Source organism: Chinchilla lanigera, unplaced genomic scaffold (genome assembly GCF_000276665.1).
Source record: "Chinchilla lanigera isolate Chin_1 unplaced genomic scaffold, ChiLan1.0 scaffold00110, whole genome shotgun sequence".
Taxonomy (NCBI): domain Eukaryota; kingdom Metazoa; phylum Chordata; class Mammalia; order Rodentia; family Chinchillidae; genus Chinchilla; species Chinchilla lanigera.
The window spans coordinates 5,192,980-5,207,394 of NW_004955511.1; the positions used below are offsets into that span (position 1 = coordinate 5,192,980).

The window sequence follows — 14,415 nt, forward strand, 5'->3', positions numbered from 1 at the left end:
AGGGGAATGGAGGCGTGGAGACGGCTTGCGTCCATGTGCGACTCTTCACGGAGTGTAATTCTCATGCCCCACAAGCATGCACTAATGAACACTGGAAGTGCTTCCACTCCCCAGGAAAAAAGGTCAGCGCAGAGGGCAGGAGCCTCTCACCTCCATGGGGTTATCACACAAACAGTAAACACAGGCGCTGTGGAAATGTTTGCTGGAATAATTCAATTGATCTGTCACTAATCTATTGGCAGTCCCTAGGATTCTGTGCTTATCTTCTAAGTCAGAAGAGGATCCTCACTCGCCCCATTGGGACTGCTGCCCTGTGTCCCAGGCCTAAGGGGGTGGGCGGTCAAGTTGGACCCGCTGTTCCCAGAGAGGCTTTGTGAGACAGCGGAGCTGGGCCTTCTTACCTCATCCTTCCGCTGTCCTCCAGGGTGGCAGCGAGAAGGCCCAGGGCAGAGGTGGATGCCTAGCCTTTGGCCCCCGCCTTAGACCCCTGGCTCAGTGGAAGTTCTGCTCTGCACCCATGTCCCCTCTGGGTCTCTTTTCCATCAGCACTAAGCAGACAGGGACAGGTACACAGGTGTGAACAACTGTGTTAAACTAAACAGGGTGGAATAGCTAAAGGCTTCTCCAAAAGCTTGGCCCTTCAAGCTAATACGGAAGATTCTGTGTTCCCACAGCCAACTAAATTTCAAGGGCCATTTCACTCTGGTAAGTTTTCACTATGGTTTTCTTAGTGTTAATTTAAAATCACATTTCAAGATCTCTACTTCAAGAGTGTGGAATAATATTACATAGAAGGAATTGCTGCATACTTGACTTACTCATAATTCATTCATAATTATTAACATGATAATCTCTAAAGAAATTAAAATCCTTAGATCCCAAGAGAGCAAAGTCACTGCAACACAGTTTTTGTAACTATATCCAATATTTTTGTTCTTCCAGCATTCAAGAGGAAAGTCAAAATAGAAAGTTATTATTATATGCTTGATAAAATTCCTCTTATACCTGGAAGTAAAATGTGAAGTTCTAACTAACATTGATATCCAATAATATTTAATATTAGTATATGTGTTTAAATTAATACCTGTACAAGAAGATTTTTAAGAATATGGAAAAATAAAACGGTAATGCAGAGAGCAGAATTATTCCATATATTACACAAATTGTATGTTATTTTTTTATAAAAGTTTGTTACAAAAATGAACTATAAAATAAAATTTAAATATGGTAATCACTAGTATTTCCAAAAAAGTTACACTATAGGCAAGCAAACACCTGCTTAATAAAATATGCACAGGCCCCCTCCTTCCCTGTTTGCTCTTATTTTCAGGCCACAGACAGTAAAATACATTTCACAGAAGAAGTGCGGCACTTGGGCTTTGTATACGTGTTTAGCCCTTTTGATCACCTAACAGAACCTGCAGCTCAGCCCTGTAAGTTGTTTGCATCTTACTTTAAATCTCATCTACATCACCATCCCTGTGGTTTGTTCTTCACAATCTTAAAAAGTTCAGTGAGATGCTACACGATTTAAAGAGATTTATTGGATTTATAAATTAAGGAGCTCCAAGCCAGAAGTGGTTCAGAGAACCCACTAAGAAATGTGGGATGGGAGGCGTTTCTAGGACAGTCACCTAGGTAAAGCGAAGAAAATGTCCCATTCCACCCCCCCTTGGCTTATCCCATTGGAAAGCCTCCAGTTATATAAGTTTTTGGCTACTGTCGATGGTTGAGCTCTGATTCCATTTGCCTTTGGTAGCAGGGGCCCCCAGCCCCAGTGGATATATTTCAAAAGCACCAGTGGCGCCTCAAACTGCAGGTGGCACCAAACCCCACATACACTGTACTTTCCCCTGTGTACACACCTACGCAAAGTATAATCTGTTAATTAGGCACACAAAAAGATTAAGAAGAAACACTGACAACAAATAGAACAAGCAGAGCAAAGCTGTGTCAGCGTGGTCACTCTCCTGCCACAGGGAGGGTGCGTAGCATGGACAGACACAAGGACAGTCTGTGCCTCTGCAGAACACTGAGGTCTCATTGTAAGGGCACCTTTATAGAACAGCAGACCTGTAGGCTATAATAGCAAAAGTCGGAAATCAGTTAGAGGTCTGTGACCACAGGCTCACGGCTTGTCACATAGCCGGCTTGTTAAATTCAGCAAAAGCCTTGATGGTCTGGACCCAGCTGTTATTCTTTAACAGTGTGACAGGTCAAATCAAATGTGTTTCCTTTAGTTAACAGAATATGCATTGATTCCAACTTGCTCCAAGGCCGTCATGTTTGGGGGAGACTGGCCCAGTCTAGGACACTTTCAACTCCACCTACTCTTCTCAGACCCTGTCCCTCCCAGAATGTTCCTGGACAAACCTGCCTGACCACATATGACATAATTCTTGTATTCCATGTAGCCAATCATGTAATAACCTGCTATCCGCTTTGTACTTCCTGGTGGAAACCCTCTTTAAACTGAACTCAAACCTGACTCTGGGCTGGTGACTTGAGCCTCTGGGCTCCCTGGCCTGCTAGAGTCATAAAAGTCACCTTCTAACTCCCCAGGGCAAAGTCTTCCATTTGGATTGATACTGGTTTTCTGCAGCATCATCACACTACCCAGGAAGGCACGTAAACCTCCTGAATCACTTACTGCTGTAGTTACCCGCCAACAGCTCCAGGCCACAGTGGGTGGGAAGGCATCTGAAGGCGTGGAGAGCAAAGCCACAGACAGGGGGTATGGGGGACGCTGACTGGGGATTTACAGAACAGTTTAAGCTTCCGCCATGCTTCCAAACCAAGCCAGGCTTACATCACTTAGGAAGCCCACCTGTTTCACCCACTGAGGGCTTCTCCAAGCCCGGTCAGCATTTTAACTGACTCCGACAGCAACTTTAGCTTTACATACACTGACAGTCCTCGAACACCTTCCAAGAGACTCCCAACCCGTCCTGCTCAGCCCTCCACGGCAGTCCTCTTCTGCTCCTTCCAGCCATCGGGTAAGTGATTCCCATTTCTGTTTAAAGTGTTTGGCCTGATCTTTTGAGAGTTATTTTTTAAGGGTCTGTTCCGGCTTACTAATGTAATCTCTACTTCCAAAAGTTCCAGGACTCATTTCTCCTCGATATCTGAATCAAGCCAGGCATGGGGGTTGCACGCCTGTAATCCCAGCTAGTCAGGAGGCTTAGGCAGGAGGAACAGAAGTTTGATCCCAGCCTGGGCAACTTGGCAACTTAGCAAGACCCTGTATAGATTTTTAAAAATGAAACAGTTGGGAACATAGCTCAGTGTCAAAGCCCTGGGTTCAGTCACACACACACACACACACACACACACACACACACACACACACAGAGGAGAGGGAAAGAGTTGGAAGATGAGGAGGTATTTAAAAGAAGTAACAGGTAAGCAGCAAGTTTCCATCGCCCTTTCAGCAGCTGAGAGTCTGAGAACTGGCTGTTGGCAGACTCTCCCGAGACATCTGAGTGCCTTCTACTTTATGAGCTTGGCGCGGGAGGGTGGGGAACTAGGACCCCTAGACTGCACCCTGAAGCAGACAGAGCCCTGGGTCTCTCCTCAGCCTAAAGCACCAGGACCCTTTGCAAAGGGCAAGGGTATCCCAATCCATGCACAGGAAGGTGGATTTAGAGTGCATGGAGAAGGCTTGTACAGAGACAGTTTTGGAATTCTCCCCAAACTCAAATATAATTTTATTATCAACAATGTCTACTTTTGATAAACTCTTTACACACGCTCTTAAATTCTCACAAAAGCCATTGAGTAAAATTATTATTACGTAGTCCCCATTTAATAGATAAGAAACATCAGGCTAGAGAATCAATGGACTCCCCCGGGGCCTACACAGGAATAGAGAAGATGGATACTAACTGGGACCATAGCTCTCTTCCAATTTTTAGTGACTTTTCCAGACCTCCGAATTAAGAAAGACGAAGTAGAGACACTTTTCACATAACTGTCTATAGCTCCTGCTAAATTCACCTCCTATGTGATCACATGTGTTCTGAGAAAGCCACAGGAAGTCTCAGCTCCTGGAAGGAGCAGCCCCTGGGAGGTTCTGGCTGGGAGCTCAGGCAGCCAGCGCTGGCCGCCAGCCAGGACCCAGGACCAGGCTGGGAGTGCAGCGAGGGCCAGGTGTGGAACATAACTTTTGAGGGGAGGTTGTGGGCTTTGGGGCAGAAAGCCAGGGAACTTGATTCATATTCTGCCTCTGTCCCTGAGCACAAGAATGAACGGGTGGGTCAGCGTCCCTTACTGGGCCTCCGTTGACTCACTTGTGGAGTGGAAAAAACTGAATGAAAATGTTCTCGGGTCTCCCTCAAGATCAGGGGTGATGACTTTGCTCACATCGCCCTGGTGTGTCACTGAGTCGTGCGCAGGGTGAGCACTCGTCACACTGCACCTGTGCCCCCGATGTTCTACTCTAAGTGCGTGACAGAGAAGACTGCTGGTTCGTCAGTAAGGGGACGCACGGTGGGGGTGTAGCAGAGTCAGCCCTGCGCGTGCGCCCGGGGAGTGTACACAGGGACGCAGAGTGCAGGGGCAGGAGAGGAAGATCAAAGCAGGGGCTGTAGGAGGGAGCGCGAGGCGGACGCGGTCAGAGCTGCCGAGCAAGTCCTGCATGTTGCTGGCTTCTCAAGCGTGGGCTCCTCAAAGTGTCTGCCTCTTTCTCCAAGCGGAATGCTTCCTGCTCACAATAGGCTCGCCTTGCCCAGGACGCGGGCTGCCGGTGTTCCTCTGGTCCCCACACTTGGTTGTGTTCCTCCCAGTCAGGCCGCCCTTTGGACAAAGAGGCGAGACCTTCCTAAACTGTGAACGCTGGGTCCCCGGAACTGGATGCCTGTGAGCCAAATGCTGGGTGCCTCTTTCAGCATCATCAACACCATGCCACTGCACCTCAAAATCCCAGGGGCTCCCGCGGGCTTCATTCCAAAGGGCACCCTCACCCTGAAAGGAGAAGAAGGTGGACACGCTAAACAAAAGGAACAGAACCCCCAGAAGGATCTGCAGATGGAAGCCACGGTTCTGGGGGTAAGTCCTCCCCACCAGGGGGGGGAGGAAATGCACTGGGCACGTGTGCAGTACAGACCACCATGGGGTCGGGGGCTCTTTTCCCTCTGTGCGGCAGACTCCAGACTCAGCTGCACGTGAAACTGGGCTCCGTATGGACACCATAACCTCCTCAGTGCTTTCCGTGAACCGAGCGAACCCACTGGTCTTTTCCAACAGGATACTCCACAGTTAGCAGGCAAATCTCTCCTGGTTTGTCCTTAGTATTGCAGAACTTTTCAGTTAAACCACACGGCTTCACTCAGTCTGTGTCTTCTTACTTGGAGCTTACGTTTCACTTTGAGATGAGACGATCGAGATGAATGCCACTGTACCTTTCCCTTCTCCCTGTCCACATGAGTAGACAAGACACCCAAGGGCCCTCCACCACCATCCCTCACGAGCACGGCTTCATTTTCCCTGAGCTTCTGGGTGCCCCTTTTCAGACCCACTCCTACCCCTCTGGCATCAGAACCTCACTCTGTGCCTTCGGAGATCCAGGGCCAAGTAACAGCAGGAAACCTTCTGTCCCTCAGTTTCTCTCCTCGAAGACCCGCAATCTGCGGTACACACGCAGGTCCCCCTCGCACTTGGGCATGGAAACGAAGCTGCATCCTCTTTGCATCTTGCAATATTTTCAGAGCCACCTTTCATTTCTTTCTCACGCCCCTAGAAACCCCCATTTCAGAAACTCCTGTTACCCGCTAAGTAATTCACTCCTCTCTCTCTCTCTCTCTTGCCTTTCAACCCTGCTCTTGGATCACCGGCTCCCTCCAGGAGAGGCACCGCCCTAAGCCAGGGCTGGCTCGGGACTGCACGATGGCCAGCCTCCCTCCATGAGGTCCTCTCAGTCTGTGACCTCCTGTCCTGTCCCCAAGTCTCTGTCCATCTGTCCTTGCATAAGTCGCTCCCTTGGGTCATGCCCTGAGCCATATCGATGCCAGTAGCAGGGACCCTGCCGTTTATTCACGATCCCAGCATCCTGTAGTCCAGCACCAGCCCTAAACTTCCCAGGTCATGCCTGTGACTCTCGGTCCCTCTCTCTAACCTTACTGAGACAGCGACAGCTCCACAGAACCCGGCCTCCCACAGGCTCGCTTCCCTCCCGGCCCAGCTCAGGTGCTCCGGGTCCCTCTCCTGTGAATGAGCGCACCAGCCCGGCCCTCTCTGCCTGTCACACACGCTGCCAAGGGGAGCCAATGGCTTAACTCGCTCTCTGCCTGTCTGCCCACCCCATGCCTGCATCTGGGCAGCTGAGCTTTGCTGAAAACACGTGCACATGCATACACACGTGCATGCACAGACACGTAAACACACGCACCTGCACACCTCTTTAGATTTATGACCACAGTGTCACCTGAACAGTTGCTGCCTCAACACTGCTCTATTCCTTTCATCGCTTCACTCCACTACCACCCCAGAACACCGCCTCTATCTTCTTTTCCTCTAACCACTAACCGTGCTTCCGGTCTCTTCTCCACTGATAACTGTGCTTCCTAAAACACTGAGAACACAGAGGTGATCAGATAGAGTCCAAAGACTACCCCATCTGTGCTCAGATATATATCCCCTCCCGTTACTGAGAATAAGACGCCCCGGTCTGCTCAGTGGTAACCCTCCATGTGCACAAGAAGCCGTGCTTGATGACTGGTTTTGGCAGTAGCCCCTATTCTCGCTGCAGATTTATGATCCATGCCATGCGCACAGGATCTCATTGCAGTTTCTCCCACTGAAAAGAATGAACATTTTCAGTCTCCTGAGTCCTCCGGCTAACGCCCCGTTCCATCTTCTCAGCAACACTCCTCCTCCGAGCAGGAAGTCAGCGTCTCTACTTTCTGCGAATAACCTCTGACTTGAATCATACCCAGGGCGCCTGTTCTCCTTGTTCCACATTAAAAGCTGATTTCCAGGTCTCCTACGAACTTCCTTGAACTGGTACAAATATGTTATTCACTTGACCACTCTCTCCTACTCAAAATATTTTATTCATTTGACTTCTTGGACTTCTCTGGTTTTCCTCCTTGGCTCCTCCTTCCACACCTCCTTCAGTTTTTGATTTATTTCTCTGTTCCTCTGCTCCTGAACTCGGAGTACACCCACACGGACCTTGATTATGTTCCCTTTCTGTAGCTGCTGCAGCGGCCTTTCATTACTATGGCCTTAAGCCTCATCTTTCACATACAAATTGGAAAAAATAAACTCTAGCCTTTGCACATATCTCTGCTCCAAGCTCAGCACTCAGAACTTGAACCTCCTATGAAGATCTTCACTTGATGTCTGCTAAGAGTCTCTCTCGGTCTGTTCCAGACTGGAATCCTGATCTTCCTCCAAACCCACTCCTCAGCAGTACTCCCCGCTCAGGCAGTGTCACCTGCATCATTGTAGTTGCTCAGGCCCACGCCCCTGGCAGCAACCTTTATTCCCCTCTTTGTCCCAGCACTTCCTGCGGGTTTCATCTTCACGGTACATCGAGATCCCGACTCCTCCGTTTCTGCCGTCGGTGCCCCCTTGTGAGTCAGCGCCCCTCCCGTGCGGGTTACCACAGCACCCTCCTCACAGACCGCCCAGCCCCGTCCCGGCCCATCTTAATACAACAGGTGTGGAGCTGTACTACATCCTGCAATCTTTTTGTTCAAAACTATCTAGAGGGCTGCCCCTTTCACCCAGAAAGAAAAGCCTCCGCAGCCCTACACAGTCTGTGCCGTTCTTTTCATGTTTCTTGGTCCTAACCCCATCCCACTTTCCATGGAACCTGACTTTAAAAGATGCAGCCCTACGAGGTCTGTAGCGGTCGTTCCCGGCACACACAGGTGTTTAATAGGTGTTCACTGTGGGAATGGCTGACCTAGCTTCGCTTCTCTTGTATCTGCTCCACCTTTCGGTCGCAGCATGCACTAAGCAGTTCCGTGGGTATGGTCTCTAGGTCAAACGCACAGGCCTAAGAGATCGTCCTTCTACTTGGCAGCCACACGAATTGGACAAATTAACTCCCTGTACTGCGTTTGCTTCATCTGTGAAAAGGATGGGATGATAGTGCCTGGGACGTAGAAATTGTGCAACAAATGCAGTCTGGTTACAGTGGATGCCATGGAAATAACCGCTGCTATTAACTTCCATGATGAGCGAAGGAGGCTGACGGACAGCTGTAGACACCCACTGCTCTCTTTGATTTCGGCTGAAACGAAGCCCTTCGGGAACACTCTCTGGCTGAGTTGGTTCTCTGTATTTGTCAGACTCAACCAATATCCAGGCAGCTTTCTCCATCTACCTTTCAAAGAAACAAACAAAAACGAGTTTATCAAACATTTTTTCAAAATTAAAATGTGCTTATGCTCACCTCCTGACGTGCTAGTTTGTTTGCAGCAAGAAAAGAGGTGGGTTATATATCGCTTTCTCTCATAACACACGCATCCAGCCCACAGCCCATGGGGCACCTGCAGCCCCAGGCACCTAGCAGTGAGAACCCAGAAGATCACAACCTTTTAGCATTATTCGGTGATGTTTTTTCCCAACACTGGGGATGGAACCCAGGGCCTTTGCCCTGAGCTACATTACTAGTAAAAATGAAAAATTTATCTTTTACTTTGATGCAGGTTCTCAGTAAATTGCTAAGTTGCCCTGTCTGGTCTGGAACTCACAATCCACCTGCCTCACCCTCTCAGAGTGCTGGGATTAAAGGTGGGCACCCACCGCACTCAGCTCAGCGATATTCTTCAGGGCTTTATCCACCGGCTGGTGGATTTCTTAGGGCGCAGCACCGCTGCCTCCACTGCACCCCACATTCAGCAGAATCAAACCCCTCCCGAGTCAGGCATTGTGGGTGCTGGAGCAGCCTGCCAAGGGCCACACCGCAGTTACTGATGAATGGTACCACAACCCACCTATGCATGCACGACATGGAGAAGACTGGTGTTTATTGTCATCAAGCAGATGTAAGCTTTCTTATTTAATTATCAAATTTGGACTCATGCTATTTTGTAAATAATTTGATAAGTTAAAATGTAAAAATAAAGGAACATTCACGGTATTACTTACTTTATCCGCAACCCAGGACTATCCGTTAGCACTCAAAGCAGCCGAGCACCCAAAAGGCCAGGCACACTGGGTGTAAAGCCTGCCTGTCCGTTCTTTGTGGCGCCCTTGCTTTTGAAATGTGAAAAATGATAGCACATTTTGTCCTCTTCACAGCCCACGAGGTGCACTCAAGAAATCCCCGTCTACCCGAGCTGCGCTGAGCGCGCCCTATCTGTTGCAGGTGGTCCAGATCACGTGTGGCCTGGTGGTCTTGGGTCTGGGCCTCATCCTGGCTTCTGCTCCTGTCTCCTCTCGGCGCAGCCCAGCAGTGCCCAGCTCTGTGACGTCTGGGTTCCCACTGGTGGGAGGCCTGTGTGTGAGTCAAGGGCTCTTGGAGGGGACGGAGGGGACGGCCTCGTGAGCGCACACCTGGCCCTCAGTCACGGCACCATTGTCCCATATCCTGTCCTCCTCTCAGGAAGGCCAGCAGAGCGCCTCCTCAGCCTTACATCGTGAGGGTCCCAGGAGGGCGATGCCCCTGGCCCATCAGCCAGCATTTCTGAACTGGCTTTACGGCCTCTCTCCTGAAAAATGGAAGGTTTTTCCCATCCCTCCTTGGGACTTCCAGGAGACTGCTGGACTCCTAGACTCCCTGTACTTTAAGAATAAGCCTCTCCTCAGGTAGCCAATAGAGGACCATTTTCAGACTATAAAGTGAGACCCTTGGAGGGTTCCAGGGGTCTGCATACATTTAGATTAGCGACAATAAGGTTCAAGGATGCAGAGCAGTCTTGCTGTGTGCTCACAGGTGAGCTGGCACACTTGAAAATCTGTTTTTGTTGCCTGTTATCTACCAGCTCATGAGAGAAGGTGCAGGGGGCCTTTTCTCCAGAGCAGCTCTGGAAGCCTCACACCTCCCTTGAAGGGTCAGTTCTCTTCCATGGTCTGCTACACCAACGAGGCCAAGGTGCACACTCATGGCAGACAGATTACACCAAGGTGCCGCTGTGCTGTGGCTCAGACCCTGTGTGAATGTAACTACAAGCTGCTCCTGCCCCAAGCACCATCTGTCCTGGACTTCTCCATGGAATCTGTGGCTGTGGCCCCACGTCCTTAGGGAAGCCAGTGTCAGCTCCTGCTGGACCTTCTCTGCTCTCACCATCCAATACAAACCACGAACCTAAACCAATAATTTCCCTTCCTGGGACACCCTCTCTCTCTCCCAGCTGGATCCTTAATAGCACTGCGGTGAACACTGGCTTCAGAGATGTGTGAAGATTTCCCCTCTGATCCTCTCCCCACTCTTCCTTAGTCCATGTCTGCCACACACTTTTCTGTACTGGCCTCCATCAGACTCCTCCCTAAGTGCTTCTTGGGTTGTCCCCATCTTTCTATCCATCCAAGTCACCAGTCCGCAAGCCTCCTTCTCCACAGGCCGCCTTAGCAACTAGGGATGCCCATTAGAGCAAGTCTAAACCTTCCGAGTGTCTGTCTGTTCCTCAGAGTCAAAGTCAGCATCCCCAGGGTGGACATCGGGCCTCTCCATCAACATGGATGCACAGGTCCCTCCGGTGACAGCTCCCAAAATGTTTTTCACTGCTACTTTATTAAATGATTGTAAGTGACATAGTGGCCCTATTTTCACAAGATAACAGAACTCACCGTTCTCTTTTTTCTAAACAGTTTGCAATATCTGGATCTCTCTCATTTATCTCTGGCAAAAAGTCAACCAAGCCCTTTGTAAGTATGAGGATCATCAACTCATACCTGGTTGGAATGGAAAGAATCTCAGAGTTGATTCTTCTAGCTCAAAATCTCTACCATACATTTCAGGGAAAGAAAGGTCCAAACAGATTAGGGAGCCCAAGTCCTTCAGCTGACCCACTGGCAGAATCAAAAATTGAGTCTCACTTCTCCCTTCTGAAAGCAGGGCACCTGGGAAGCTCCTTCTGAGAACAGTGTTCATTTTCCATGTTTTCTAAGTGAGGAAACTGAAGCACACAGCGCGAGGAGCACAGATGCAGCAGCAGAGCCAGGACTGGTGCCCAGGTTTCCTGATTCTGAGTCAGAACTCCGACCCCATTCACCCTAGGAACTTTCTGAAAGCCCGCCCCCTCCTCCTGTCAATCATCAGAGTGCCACCAGTTGTGTACACTGCCCACACGTGCTCACCCGGGGGCCAGACCCTGAGCCTCCTTCAGTCTGGCTGTGGCTGTCTCTTAAGTCACCTTTGTGGGTATGAGGCAAGGGAGAGGGAAAGGTTCCGAGGAGAGGGCCAAGGCCTTTCCTCCTGCCGCATCTGCAAGGTGTGTGGGGAAAGGGGCTGTTGTCAGTGACTGTCATCGTGCTCTTGTGAGTGGAGGGGAGGAGACGGACCTCTGCTACTTGCCCTGCTGCTGAGGGAAACTGAAGCTATGTGTTTGTCCTGTTAACAAGCGTTGCCAGTCATCGGAGTCAGCCCCTAGTCCATGAAGGTGTGTGCAATGTTAGACAGGCGTCCAGCTTCTCCCCTTCGCTTCCAGCTGTTCTCTACACTTGCCTCTTTAGGTACAATAAAGCCCTAGGTCAGGCTTCCCAAAGGGGACCAAGGGCCCTGTTCTAGGGTCCTTTGGGAAAACACGGTGATGCTGAGCCCCTTGGCGATGTCCCCAGTGGCCTGCACAGCACCGTCTCTGAGGCTGGTGCTCAGAGTCAAGGGGCCAGAACTTCTCGCCCTAGGGGAGTTGTTCTGCATCCGCTCCCTCAGCAAGCATTTATTAATTATAGCAAGTGATAAGCCCCGCACAGAAGAGATACACAAACACGAGCGGCACAGTCCGTGCCCACCAGGAGTATGCGGAACAGAAAGGGGAAGAAGGCCCAAGGGAGCACAGTCACAGTGCAGGGGACGGGGATGAAGCATCATGACCAGTTCTTCCACGGCAGCCTAATGTGGGATTTCTCCCCCAGGCCAAGAGCAGCCTGGCCTCAAATGCAGTGAGTTGTGCTGCTGCCGGGGCAGGCGTCCTCCTCCTCACCTGCAGCCTGGCGGCCTCGGGGAATGCTGCTCAGACGCACAGTTCAGAACGGGAGTGTCTGACTTCACTGCCTTACTCAGAGTACTACTACTCAATCTACGAACTCAAGGACTGTCTCCTGGCTGACTTCAGCCTAACAGTACGTAGTGCGGGGCTGAGCATCCTGTCAGAGGGGCCTCCATGTCTCCCCTCGGCAGGACTTCCCCTTCCTCAGCAGTTTCTGCTCTGATGGGTCTGATTGTCTGGGGAAGACAGGAAGAAATTATGATAAATGAAAAGAAACCTGTCAGCAGGGCGCGCGGTATGGGGGACGCATTGTACACAGCTGAGCAAAGGAAACGGAGAAAGGGCCATGGAGGGTCTTTCTTAAGGGCCCTTCAAGGGTCTTTCTTAAATATTAAATAACAAGTACTCCAGCCTAAATAACTACAACTCTCCAAATGCCTCCTTTGCTGAGGAAGCATCGTTTTCCTCAGCACAGGCAAGCGCATTTCTTTTGTTTGGATTCTGTTTGAATTTGAGATCACCTCTTTTAGATCTGATTCCCTGGGTTGGAAGCCCTTACCTCTCACAGTCACTTGTCTTCTGATCCTCAGTGAATCTGAGATGAATTTTGCTCAGTCGCAAAATTTGAAACGCTGTTACCATTCACTGAACCATGTACAGGTAAAGCATCCAAGCGCATAATTTCGTATAAAGTACAGCAACTTCCGATGAAGGAGTGAATTACAAACTGCTCCTTGGTCTGTCAAGCTGCAAAAGTTCTAACAGAATCAAACCTAAATCTACCATCTAAGGAAATGTCAGAAAGCCCAGCCTAGAACTCTGCATTGGAAAGGATCCCACAACCATCACTACTCACACCCTTGGATCATCTAATAGTAAAATTAGTATGAGAAATGTGAGAAAAAACTCAAAACATAAAGCAAATGGAACAAACATAGAAGTTAGTAGGCCAGCAACTGGAGACACTGTAATAATTTGAGCAAGGCTGTGACTTAAAGTATATTCTAAATGATTAAAAGTACAAAAAAAATTTTATTGGTGCTCTTTGACATATATATTGCTCACATTCATCACAGAGAATGTGTACCTGCACGTGATATAGCATCATTCTTTTTTCCCATTCCTCCTCCCTTCAGCCCTTCTTCCCCTCTCCCTTTTCAATTAGGAGAAAACTCAAAATACCTGAAGAAACAAACAGTAATATAAAATTTAGTCCAAACTAAAAAGAACACAATGCACTAATATAAAAATTTTAAAAATAGGAGCAAGAGGTTAAAATAAGTGGAAACCTCAGGGGTATGCACAGGTCCATCGTGCATCTAACTTGAGTTCCAATGGGAGAGTGCGGGGGAGAGGGGAGGGTACTGAAAGAGAGGATTGAGAATTTTTTGGATTAAAGAAAGATGTGAGATTTTGCACTGAAGCAATCTACTGACACCTCTGCAAGATTAAAAAAATCAAGTCTACACTTTGAAATATGGCAAATGAAAAGCAGTAAAGACAAAAAGAAAATGACAGCAGCCAAAGAGAGAGGGAGACTGCAGTGATGGGGCCTCCTGTGGGAGACCAAGGCTTGGAGATGATACCGCCGCTCCCGTGTCCTTCTGCGGAGAAGTCTGGACAGGAGCGCAGAGGAGGACCAGGTGACCGTCTCCATCCCCAGCCCCTCTCAGTGAGGTGCAGGGCTGGGGCCGGGCACCAACATCCATGTCCCCACCGCAGGGCACGCTCGTTGTGATGCTCATCTTCGTGGGGCTGGAGCTCCTCGTGGCTGCCTACGCCTCTGTCTTCTGGTACAAGCAGATCCGCTCGACCAAGCCCGGGGTGAGTACACTGTGGGCTCACATGGCGTCTGCCGTGTCCCCAGTCTGAGCGATGGTGGTCCAGGCCCAAAAAGGGGCATAACGAAGAGTCAGTGATCAGTCATGAGATTCATGCAGGAGGCACTTTTACAATGAAACAAGAGCTCAGTGAATGGCTCCTTCACGAGGGTGCTGCAGTTGTCGGCATCAGCTAGTGCTGCGGGACAGGAGCTTCACTAGAGAACTGCTTCCTGTGAAGCAAGCTGGCTTTAGAAACCACCTAGTCCAGCCCCCATGAAAGAACTAGGGCTTGGATGAGTCCGCATGAAGAATGTAGGATGCAGATGGATGAGTCGAGGATGAGGACGTGGAACACACTTGTTCTCGCCCCGAGCCTGCCTCCCTACAGGACTCTACAGCCAAGCCCCCTTTGCCAGCCTGATAAGGTTTTCCCAGGACTTCTGCATTCCGTTTATGTTTTCCTTACTTTCTTTTTCTTTTCTTTTTTTTTT

At 49.6% G+C, this 14,415-nt stretch overlaps 1 protein-coding gene across 3 annotated transcripts in view; it reads left to right on the forward strand.

Moving 5' to 3' along the window:
- Nucleotides 1-2,441: 2,441 nt before the first annotated feature.
- Ms4a7 (membrane-spanning 4-domains, subfamily A, member 7) overlaps nucleotides 2,442-14,415 on the forward strand; it is a 13,463-nt gene continuing 1,489 nt past the window's right edge. The window contains exons 1-6 of one of the 3 annotated variants that reach the window (XM_005408284.2): nucleotides 2,442-2,996; nucleotides 4,785-5,046; nucleotides 9,320-9,454; nucleotides 10,762-10,818; nucleotides 12,028-12,234; nucleotides 13,824-13,925. In XM_005408284.2, coding sequence (XP_005408341.1) covers nucleotides 4,852-5,046; nucleotides 9,320-9,454; nucleotides 10,762-10,818; nucleotides 12,028-12,234; nucleotides 13,824-13,925 — 696 coding nt within the window. In that variant the 5' untranslated portion in view covers nucleotides 2,442-2,996; nucleotides 4,785-4,851. Of the gene's footprint in view, nucleotides 2,997-3,886; nucleotides 5,047-9,319; nucleotides 9,455-10,761; nucleotides 10,819-12,027; nucleotides 12,235-13,823; nucleotides 13,926-14,415 lie in introns of those variants that run through there. The other 2 variants (XM_013506505.1, XM_013506506.1) reach the window with 2 other exon arrangements.